We start from the raw sequence: 12,230 nt of genomic DNA on the forward strand, positions 1-12,230 counted from the left end.
TCATTCAATTTACGCCCCCGTGTGTAGCTAATCAATGGTAGAACTTCTTCAAGTTGTGGACATTCCATGGTCGGGGAAGCGGTCTTTCATCTAGATCCTCAAAGTAATAAGCTCCCACTCCCGTGATAGTAGTAACCCTGTAAGGCCCTTCCCAGGTAGGGGCCAATTTCCCATCATTCGCATCCCGCATGTTCCCCATTTCTTTCTGTAGCACTAGGTCACTAGCACTGAACTTCCTTGCTCATACACATCGGTTATAGCGTCGGGCGAGTTTCTGTTGGTACTCGACTAGCCGTATGGTCTCCGCTTCTCGGTACTCTTCTAATAAGTCCAAACGCTCCACCATCAACACATCATTCCGGGCCAAAGCAAATCCTTCGACCCGTGCACTACACAGGTTTACCTCGGCCGATATCATGGCTTCTGCCTCATGTGTCAAGGAGAGCAGGGTTTCTCCTGTTGATCTTCGGGGGTTGTTCAGTATGCCCAAAGAACGCTGGGCAGCTCCTCGGCCCACCTGCCCTTTGCACCGTCCAGCCTTTTCTTCAATCCATTCACAATTGCCTTGTTAATGGCTTTAGCTTGTCCATTGCTTTGAGGATATGCCAGGGTGGAGTACCTATTCTTAATGCCAAGATTACTACAAAACTTGCAAAAGGCCTTGCTGTCAAACTGCAATCCGTTGTTAGATATAAAAGAGTTCGGCACCCCAAATCTCATGACTATGTTCCTCTACACAAAATTTTTAACGTCTACGTCCCTAATATTGGATAGCGCCTCTGCCTTCGCCCATTTGGTGAAGTAGCCAACAGCTACTAACACGAACCTCCTATTGGCCGTGGCCCGGGGAAATGGGCCGAGAATATCCAGCTCCCACCATGCAAAAGGCTAAGCAGTGCTGACCGGGTTCAGATAGCCTGCTAGTTGGTGGATCAGGGGGGCATGCTTCTTGTATTATTCACATTTTCGCACATACTAGGTAGCTTCCTTTTGCATTTAAGGCCACCAAAACCCTTGAGTCATTGCTTGATGTGCCAAAGAACGTCCCCCCACGTGACTGCTACACACCCCATCATGTATCTCGGCCAAGAGTTCATTAACTTTCTCAAGGTGTAGGCACAAAAGGTATAACCCCCAAAGGACCTCCGATACAGCCTACGATCTGCCGATAACCAGTACCAAGCAGCTTTTTGGCAAACCCTATTAGCTTCCTTCTCATCATTCGGGACTCAATCCTCGGCTAAGAAGTCAATAATCGAGTCCATCCAACATTGTTCGGCCAACGAAATCACCGCAACACCAACACTAACCGTGTATTAATGCTCCATTCCTTTATGAGCTCCACCTTGATTAACCAAGGAATGTCCTCCATCATTGATGATGCCAACGTGGCTAAAGAGTCAGCATGTCTATTCTGTCTCCTAAGGACTTGAGCTACCTTTGCCGTGCAAAACTTACTCATGACTTGCTTTGCTACCTGTAAGTACTCTTTCATTCGAGAATCCTGGGCTTCAACACTGCCCTGTACCTGGCCAACAACAAGCCAAGAATCTGAATAAATCTCCACATCCCAGGCACCCATATCTAAAATGGTTCTCAATCCAACGAGCAAGGCCTCGTACTCAGCTTCATTGTTAGAGGCCCTAAAACCCAACTTAAAAAAATGCTCCAATCGTACACCTTTCGAGGTGATAATGACAATCCCGGCACCAGCCCCTATAGCACTTGATGCACCATCCATAAATACCTTCCACGGGCGACATTCTACGTGACAAAGCACTTCCCCTTTATTCTTTAGTGAAAACTCTGCAACAAAGTTAGCAAGAACTTGGCCCTTCACCAAATTCCTTGGCATGTACCTTATATCAAAGAACCTTAGCCGAGTCCCTCATTTAGCTATTTGGCCCGTGAAGTTGAATCTCTTCAATAATGACTACAAAGGATACTCAGTCAGAACATAGATAGTATGGGCTTGAAAATAGTAAGGCAACTTCCTCGTAGCATGCACTAATGCTAACACCAACTTCTCTAGGGGTAAGTATCTCGTCTCGACATCAACCATAGTCTTGCTAATGTAGTACACAGGTTGCTGCATCCCCTAGTCCCTTATAAGCATGGCACTCACGGCATGATCAGACACCGAGAGGTACATAAACAAGTCTTCCCCAGGTTCTGTGGCTGCTAACATGGGCGCCTGCATCAAATATTCCTTTTTAAGTCTTGGAAAGCTCTTTCACACTCTTTACTCCATTGAAATCCCCTCCATTTCTTCAGAAGTTGATAGAATGGACGGCATCAATCAACAAACTTATAAATGAACTGGTTAAAGGCAGCTAACATTCCAGTTAAGATCTGTATCTCTTTTGGATTGCTCGACAGCTTAAGGTGCTACACAGCATCGATCTGATTGAGGTTGACCTCTATCCCACAACAAGTGATTAGGTAATAGAGGAACTTGCCCGCTCCTACCCTGAAGGCACGCTTGTCCGCATTTAGGCACAGCTTATGTTGCCGAAGCACTTCAAATACCCCTTGAAGATCCTCTATATGTCGTGCCTTCTACTTACTTTTCACCCCCATGTCGTTGATATATACTTCGACCGTACGCCCAATCTTGTCCCAAAACATTCTAGTCATCATTCGTTAATATGCTGCCCCGACATTCTTCAACCCAAAGGGCATCACAGTGTAATGGCAGTTTGCGTCCGGGGAGATGAATGTCGTCTTCTCCTGATCCTCGGCAGCTAAGGCGATCTAATGATAGCCCTGAAAGGCATCCAGAAAACTCATCCTCAGGTGCCTATAGGTAGCGTTTACCAATTGATCTATCTTCAGCATAGGGAATGGGTCCTTTGGGCATGCTTGATTCAAATCTGTGAAATCTACACAGACTTTTCATTTTCCATTCTTCTTTCTAACTACCACGGTATTTGCCAGCCATTCTGGGAAGAAGATTTTCCTTATTTCCTCGGCCTCTTTTAACTTCCCGGCCTCCTACCTTACTGCCTTGAGGTGTTCCTTGGCTGACCTTCTCGACTTCTGCTTCTTTGTAGGAAATGATGGGTCTATATTGAGCTTGTAAACAATGAACTCGAGATCAACCCCGAGCACCTCATATAGGCTCCATGCGAACACATCTACATTCGGTATCAAAAATAACAATGTTCCAACCTTATCTTCATCCTTCATACTTGCCCATATTTGAAAATACCGATCAGCATCCAATAGTGTCTTTACTCTGATTAATTGCTCAGCACAACTAGCCCCTACTCCCTCCCAGGGATTCTGTAATTGCTATGAAGAGGCTTTCTCAGCAGTTTCCTTTTGCTCAGCCTGCTCATTCTTCCGATTAACCGCGGCCACTAGGCATTTCCTAGCCACTTGCTGGCTCCCCCTTACTATGGCAACACCCTATTCGATGGGAAATTTAACCTTTACATACAAGTTGAACAAAATAGCCCCCATTGCGTGGATCCACGGCCTACCCAGAATCGCCATGTTTGAAGAAAACGAATTGACCACTATGAATGCCACCATCACCTCATTACCTTCCATACTTACGAGAAGGGAAATTTGACCCTCGGGAATGACCACCCTGCCATCAAACCCGACCAACGGTGTATCATACTTCAATAGGTCCTGGTTCTTTAACCCGAGCCCTCTAAATAGGTTCGGATACATCACGTCGGCACCGCTTCCTTGGCTACCATCACTCTTTTGACTAAGAAACTGCTTATCTGGGCCATGACTACCAATGCGTCATCGTGTGGTTGGATTTTTCCTTCTAAATCATCATCGTCAAAAGCGATGGGCTCTTGACCATTCTTCATCTTCTTCTTGGGTGATTACTCTCCCGCGCAGTTTCCCATGGGTACTACGGTCAGCACTTCTCTTCTAGCTATAGTCATCCCCCTCGGGGCAGCGTGGATGACTTCAATCACTCCCAATGGTGATGGGAGTGGATTTCCCCTTTGTTAAGCACCCTGGCCAATACCCCGGTTTCTGGAATCCACCACAAATTCCTTTAGATATCCTACCTTCACTAGCTTCCCTAGATGATCTTTCAACACCCCACATTGCTCGGTGGTATGCCCTTTATCCTTGTGATACGTACAATACAAGCTTTGGTTCCTCCGAGACGAGTCACCCCCCATCTTGTTCGGCCATCTGAAATATGGCTCGTGCTTAATCTGGTCTACGATCTTGTGCACCGGCTCTTTGAATATCACATTCACCTTTCCCATTTGTACCTCCAGCTCTTGTATTCTTAGATCCTTTCAGGGTCGAGGCTGAAAACCGGGCTGCCGAGGGCGATTCACTAGTGAGGCCTTACCCTTACTTTGTAGCCAATCATCCTCGAGACGTTTATACTCTTCAATGCGCCTCATAAGCTGCCTCATACCTTTGGAAGGAATCTTTGTCAATGATTCCCGTAGCTCAGAGTCCTCGGGGAGCCCCATCCTAAAGGTGCTCGTCGCAATCTTTTTATTGCCTCCACCTATCTCATTGTAAAGCTCCTAATACCTACTGGCATAACTGCAAAAGGTTTCCCCAACCCTCATTTTCATAGAAAATAATGCGTCCACAGGTTGTGGTACCCGGCTACAGGTTACAAATTGGACACCGAATTCTTGGATCAACTCGGCAAAACTGTGAATGGAATATTTCCGTAACCCATTAAACCATCTCAACGCTGTGGGCCTAAGGTTTGAAGGAAAAACCTTACATATCAGCGTGTCATTGTGAGTGTGCAGAGACATCATTTGGATATAATGGCTGACATGCTCCACCAGGTCCGTTTTCCCATCATTGGAATTAAATGGTGGTCGAGTAAACCTGTTCAGCATTGGGGCCCGTTTAATGTCATTTGAGAATGGCGATTGAGCAGCTCTTCGTAAGGCATAGCTCATAACATCCATGGTGGCATTATGGGGCCCTCGCTCCTCTAGGGAATACGAACCCCGATCTGCATACTCCCATGAACGTGAGCGTTCCCAACGCCGACAGGACTCTCGTGAATGTGAACGGTCCCGGCATCTGCGGGACTTCCATGAGTGTGAACGGTCTCGATGTCGATGAGGACCGGACCGATTGGACCTGGCATCATAGTGATCCCCTCTACTCACAAATCCCCTTGCTTGGTTATCTCGGTCCCTTCTCTAGTGTTTACCCCCTGCCTCCAACTCCAAATCTCTTACTAGTCTACTTAACCATTCAAGCTCCTCGTCTCTCTCATCCAATTGCCTGTGCCCTAAAGCATCCGATATTGTCCAGTTTGTTTGTTATGACCCCTCTCCAAGGCGAGACTGTTCTTCCTCATGTTCATGCTCCCTATCTTCATGCCTTTTTTTCCTTCGCTTTCGCCACGTGAATCCTCGAGATCATCCTACTGAACCACTTTCAGCAGAACCTTCTAAACGTTTCCCGAACATCTTCTAGGCGTGAGTCTCGACCGAATCACATATTTATAGGATATTCCCACAGACGGCACCAATTGTGCGCACCCAGAACAAGCTTAAAGGGCTAGCTCACTCTTGGGCTCACAATATATTTATAATGTGGGCTTTGGATTTCCTACTTTGGGTGATTCTAGCCTAGAGACCCAATGATATCTCTCAAACCTCTGTATTGTTCCCCTTTCACTCTTATGGCTCTATTGTTCTCAACTCTCAACTTTCTTCAGAGCCCTTTCAACAACCCATTTTCCTACTTCTCTTCTCTTATTTATAGCTTTAATTAGTGGAGAGTCATGATTACTCTTGTGATTAGTGGTATAAGAGGTCCAATGTTATTATTACGAAGTGGATATTTTAGTTAGGAGTAGGGTATGGTGAGAATGGCATTGGAACTGGTTCCCCACTTCAGGAGAGATGTTCGGCAACGCAGTGATAGATAATCGAGGTATAATGTCTCCGAGCAATCATGTTTCCACCCGAGGTGTACTTTACCGGGCAATTCCCAAGCGATAAACGATGACGTACATGTATTATAATGACTTGCTTGATAGTTTTTAGGCCAAGCATAATGACATAAGGCCTGGTTTTAGACAAGTAGGTTGGGCCCATGGGCCATGCCGTAAAGCTGGGATTCAAGGCGCAAGGCCCAAATAGGCCCGAGGGAGTCTCGTGCCGTACAACTTCCTTGTTTAATTGTGAATAGATTTGACTGAGAGGAACTATCAAAATATGAGCTTTTGTTTAAAGGTATTGAGTTCTAAGATTTTCTTTTCTTTTCTTCATTTTAATTTTGTTTTAATCTATTTTCTTGCTTTGTTTATATCTTAATATGTTTGTTTAGCCTAGGATTTAGTAGTTTCTATGTTTTAAAGCATGTTAGGTTGTTAGTTTCTTTCGTTTTTAATTCTACTCTGTTTTCTGTCTTAAATTGGTTAGGGTTCTTAGGGCATGTCTGCGCATGCATAATTCCATATGCACATGCAGGCTCGAAGTATGCGTACATATACAACTAGCCCACATACGCAGGCTTATGTATGCGCACGCATACTTTAGCCTAGAAACCCTAATCCGAGTTTTCCTGCTTCTATTTCTTGGTTTCTTTTACATCATATGCCTCTATTTTGACCTTTTCTTATATTTTTGAGTCTCTGTTCCTCTATTTAATTGTTTGTTTGCCTTTGACATGCTAAATTAGGGGTTTCTTTTCTTTTCTTGCATTAATACCATGAACATGCATTCACATGTCTGTTCATTGGTGCATAGGTGCTGAAATGCAATAAGGTAAGTAAAGTAAGTCATGCATTCACATGAAAATGCATTGGATATATATTTAATGATGAATATGAACATGATATGTTGGATGATATGCTTGAATAACATTACATTCTTGTTTATATATCTTGCTACCATGTTTGGTTTCTGCCATGTTTGGTTTCTGCCATGATTTGTTTGCTACCTTGAATGTAATGAGATAGGAACATGCTAGGGTTTATGATGATATGATGCCATGATAGATGCATATTAGGGTTTTGGGATGATTGATGCCATGTTGTATGCTTAGATGTATGCTAGTGTGTGTGAGTTAGAATGACAATGTTAAATATGCCTTTAATAGGATTAAGACTTAAGACATAATGACTAGTAGTCAACCCACGGGTCGGGCGGTTTTAGGTACCTAACATCTTCCCAAAATCGTACCTAAATTCTGAATCCAGACTCTCATAGTAAGACTTAGTCCTTCCACATAAGGGCGCTAATAAATGGTTCCTAGACCTAATCTAGGTGGCGACTCTAATCTTTTCTTCACCCCGGTCTACTCAGCCGAGGCATACTCCCCCTTTCCTAAGGAGGAAGCCGCTGCACTCACACTTATATAAAGACAATTATCTGTATAATTTTGATATAACCTGAGTTCTAGTTAGCTAAATGGATTTTTTTTTTTAAAAAAAAAAATTGTTGTCAAAAAATAATAATTTTGACATATCAATCTTTTTTTCTTGTTGACATTGACATAGGAATAATAATAATATATATTAAATTGATTCTCAATTTTAACAACCCATATATGGATTAATGGAAAATTTATTCCTTAAAAAATGTTAGTAATATTTAGATTTTTTTTTTTTTTTGGGAATAGTGACATTTAGATTGGAAACAAGTAAATGTAATATAACTGGACGACTATATATTGCTAAAAAATAAATAATAAAAAAAAAAAAAAAAAAAAAAAAAAAAAAAAAAAAAAAACCTCGAAATGGAAAATGCCACTTTCAGAAGTGAAATCCAACTCGTGTAAAATAAGAGGGAGACAAATCACACACCTCTCTGACTTTCCCCTCCACAGACCCAAAAAATATGAATTATCCATTCCCTCTTTCTATGCCATCCACTCTTCTCCCGTTAGCCCAAACTTGTTGCTCCTTAATACCCATTCAAAGAACCAAGAAGCCATGGTTATTAACCTCTCATTCTCTCCACCATCTTCCTCCTATTCCCTCCTCAAATTAACCAATTCAAAGTCACCCATCTCAGAATTTTCACTGAAGCACAAAACCCACTTCTCAAAATCTCCTTTTTCTTCTGAATTCTATTCAATCTCTTCATCACCCCTCGGTTTCAAGAACCAATTTTTATCTGAAAGGAGTAGAAACCCATGTGGGAAAAGATTTGATTTCAGGTATTGGGCAATTTCTGGGTTTGATTTTGGGAACTTTGAGAGTGCTCAGTCTGTTTTGGAAGCAGCTGCAGTGTTAACAGCCATTATCATTGTCCATGAGAGTGGTCACTTCCTCGCTGCTTATCTCCAAGGGATCCATGTAAGTAAATTTGCTGTTGGTTTTGGTCCAATTTTAGCTAAATTCAATGCAAACAATGTTGAATACTCTGTCAGAGCTTTTCCTCTAGGTGGCTTTGTGGGTTTTCCTGATAATGATCCAGATAGTGACATTCCAGTTGATGATGAAAATCTGCTTAAAAATAGGCCAGTATTGGATAGGGTAATTGTTATTTCAGCTGGTGTTGTTGCCAATATAATCTTTGCATATGTGATCATCTTTATTCAAGTCTTGTCAGTTGGTTTGCCTGTAAAAGAGGTCTTTCCTGGGGTGCTGGTGCCCGAGGTTCAATCCTTTTCAGCCGCTTCCCGGGGTGGGTTGCTTCCAGGCGATGTAATAATTGCAGTTAACGGAAATGAATTTCCAAAAGTAGGGCCTAATGCAGTTTCTGAGCTTGTTGATGTAATTAAGAAAAATCCAAAAAGAAATGTGTTGTTCAAGGTTGCAAGGGGGAAGGAGGACTTTGATGTTGGGGTTACCCCAGATGAGAATTTTGATGGAACTGGTAAAATTGGTGTTCAATTATCACTAAATCTAAAGCTTTCAAAGATTATACCGAAGAATTTATTCGAGGCTTTTAGTTATGCTGGGAAAGAGTTTTGGGGTCTCACATATACTGTTTTGGATAGCTTAAAACAAACTTTTCTTAACTTCTCTCAAACTGCTAGTAAGGTTTCAGGTCCGGTGGCTATTATTGCTGTTGGTGCAGAAGTAGCAAGGTCAAATATTGATGGGCTTTACCAATTTGCTGCAGTTCTAAATCTTAACCTTGCAGTAATAAACCTTCTTCCATTACCTGCTTTAGATGGTGGTTCCTTGGCTTTGGTCCTCATTGAGGCGGCTAGGGGTGGGAGAAAGCTTCCTCGAGAACTAGAGCAGAGGATTATGTCATCTGGGATTATGCTTGTTATACTCCTAGGGCTATTCCTTATTATCCGGGACACACTCAATCTTGATTTCGTAAAAGATTTGTTGTGATTGCTTCCAAGGTTTTGGAAGTTTGAAGATGATTTGGCTTGGGAAACATACGTGATGCTGTTGTTGGATCAGAGTGCTTGCCTGCAGAGTCTCACAGAGGGGGCAAACTGAGATCATTGGAAATACTTGACATAATGTGGTTTCTTCTTCCCAAAACATTACACGGAAGGTACTTATTTCAATTGTTCTCATTATCTTTCATCCAGTACTGGATCCTTTTTATGGTCCTGTAGATTATAATTTTTATTGGCAACATAACGTGTTGTGAACTTAAATATCTTCTTTTCCTCTGTGAAAATCCATGAAGATTTCTATAATAGTTACATTCTCTTCTATTTGATACTTGGAATTGAGATCTGTTGGGTGCCATTGTAAGTTCTTTGGATGGTCTTTTGTTGCTTGTACTCCAACATTCAACTCAATAATGTAGGTAGTAACTCCTTTCTTGATAGTTCATTCTAAAAAGTTTCAAATTTTTGCTAGAAAAACTTTTGCATTTTGCAAATGATTTTTTTATTTATAACTCTGGATATGTTAAAATACATTACCCAAAGATGGAATAAACATATTTTGCTAAGCTTCTTTGCACGTGTTCTTGTCCAACTTCTTGGTTCTTATTTATGCCTCTTACATATTGATTGTTTGTTACCAAAGATTTATCAGTTAAAACATCCTTGCATATTGTTATGTTTTATAATATACAATGACATGTATGTAGTCTGCAACTTCTGGCTCAATGTGATACACACACACCTCAGGTAAAGGATTCAAGGATCATATGACCTCCTCTCATTGGCTTGTCCATATTTTAAGAAAATCAAAATGTTAACGATACCATTCCAGATAGTTGAAATGGCAAAGTATTGACTGTAACCTAAATATCAGTCTGGAGGTATACATCATGATGATAGAAGCTTTAGAAGATGCTGTATTTTAATTACTTCTTGGAATTATAATTGATTTTAGCAACATTACTAGAAAAGGAAGTAGAAGCTTTCGCAAAAACTATATTTTCCACCTCCACTTCATTGCATAAAAGTTTCAAATACATACAACTTGGATTTGCAACACACACTAGTAGCTTGTGGGCGGTTGATATAATCAAGTTCATTACTGGCGAATTCCTCAATTTACACAGATGGTTTTTGATGTTTTCCTCAAATGTTTAATAGAGATATATAATAAGGGGATACTACAACGAGAGCCCCCATTGCGCTCAGTATGAATGTTAATGTTTGCATAACCTTTATTTGACCTAATATACATAGCTAATTTTGATAAATTCGGTGAGATATTACTATATTAGTGATGAGAAAGTCATAAAAGTAATAAAGTATAGTGACAGAGCGGCTAAGGGAACATGGTAATATGAAAGTGTGAATCTTCAAAGTAGAAACTAAAGTTTTGGTGGACTATTCCGTACCAATGGAGCGCTTTTAGTTCCTTAACTTTCAAAAAGGAAAGTTATTAGTCCCTAAAATTTATAAATAAATTTAAAAAAAAAAAAAAAAAATCAGAGTTATTGATCCCATGTCAGCACCCAACAACCCGAAGCCATTTTATTTGGTCTGCCTACCCAAACCTGTTTTCTAATAAGTTGATTCATTCCCAAATTCGAACACAATAAATCCGTATCTGGGGATGTAATACTTTAGATCTTGCTCATCAAATGCTTTCCTAATTAATTTCCTCCGACACTTTCCAGCCCCTCTTCATGATAGGTACAAAACGAACTTCCTCTAGAACCATATTAGTCTCAAATGGTGTGAGCTTCTGGGTATAGAACCGCTCTGTCATCTGATCATAAACCATTGAAGCAAATTCATTAATACGATGATGCTATTGCTGCAGCCTGCACTGCAGTATAGAACAAAATACATCCTCAATCGTTCAATACGGGACACGCCTCGACTCTGTCTTTTACTAGCGCCTAGCGGCATGGTCTTCTAATGTTAATATCATTTTGAAAGCCCACCAGATGATCTTGATCCCCACGGTGAGTGGGCTAGCTAGAATACCAATGACATAGTTGTCGGCTGGGTCTTGATGGTGGAGTGCAATTACTGGGCCTCACTTATGCACTAGTTTATGATTGACTTCTATAATAACCTCAAATATGAAGGATCATCAACTGCTAATATAATAACCTTCTTCGATCGGAAACTTTCTCTAGATCAATAGGAAATTTTCCTTTTGAGTTTTGAATCTCCCCTCTATTTATAAAGGGAAGGGAGGGCCTTGTGATACGCTTGGATGAGTTTACAAGTTACAACTCTCTAAAACTGATAAATGCTGAAGTTTATCTAAAAAATTGACTTCATAAGAGTTGGAATTAGGAAAAAACAAATTTTGAAAATGGCTGAGAAATTGAGGGCTGAGGAAACCAAGTGTCAAACAGAACTTAGAGGGAAAATCCAACTTTTGAACGACACTTGGGACCCTAGAGTCAAAAGGCTGAATTTCGGATCAACATGTCACAGTGTTTTGAGGTTTGAACTTAACTTTTTACTCACACGTCGAATTGAGGTGAAATTAGTAGAATTCAAAAAATAATTCAAAGTGTACCAACTTTCGCTAAAATAGGCTTTTCCTAATTCATAAATTTACTATGCCAAAATCATCCCTTCCTAACTCATAAATTTACTATGCCAAAATCATCCCACAGTATGTCTAAAATTGTTTTTGATTTTTTTGCAATTTAACATCTTTCTGATAAGCTTTTCAGTTCCATATTACTTTGGTATCTAAAAATTAGCCATTTTGTGAACAGATAATGCTAATGGATATTTAGGAAGTTACTTACTTAAATAGTTAAATTAAACACTTATTCGAAGAGATTTAATTAAAATATGAAACTATGGCTACTTATCCAATTAGAATTAAACAATCCGTAACTTATCCAATTAGAATTAAACAATCTGTATGATGGTGCACCCCTTGTCCTAAGCCTAGACCAATGAGA

The 12,230-nt window shown here is 40.8% G+C and overlaps 1 protein-coding gene across 1 annotated transcript; it reads left to right on the forward strand.

Annotated features, from left to right (window-relative positions):
- The first annotated feature begins 7,765 nt into the window (after window positions 1-7,765).
- On the forward strand, window positions 7,766-9,606 carry LOC112031721 (membrane metalloprotease ARASP, chloroplastic). Its single transcript, XM_024064434.2, has one exon. It carries the CDS (start codon window positions 7,907-7,909, stop codon window positions 9,266-9,268), a length of 1,362 nt encoding a protein of 453 aa, XP_023920202.2. The 5' UTR covers window positions 7,766-7,906; the 3' UTR covers window positions 9,269-9,606.
- The last annotated feature ends 2,624 nt before the right edge of the window (window positions 9,607-12,230 follow it).

Source organism: Quercus suber, unplaced genomic scaffold, assembly GCF_002906115.3.
Source record: "Quercus suber isolate HL8 unplaced genomic scaffold, Cork oak 2.0 scaffold_135, whole genome shotgun sequence".
Taxonomy (NCBI): Eukaryota; Viridiplantae; Streptophyta; class Magnoliopsida; order Fagales; family Fagaceae; genus Quercus; species Quercus suber.

Excerpts from the sequence above, each read along its gene's own strand:
- LOC112031721 (XM_024064434.2), top strand. The coding sequence starts at position 7,907 with ATGGTTATTAACCTCTCATTCTCTCCACCATCTTCCTCCTATTCCCTC.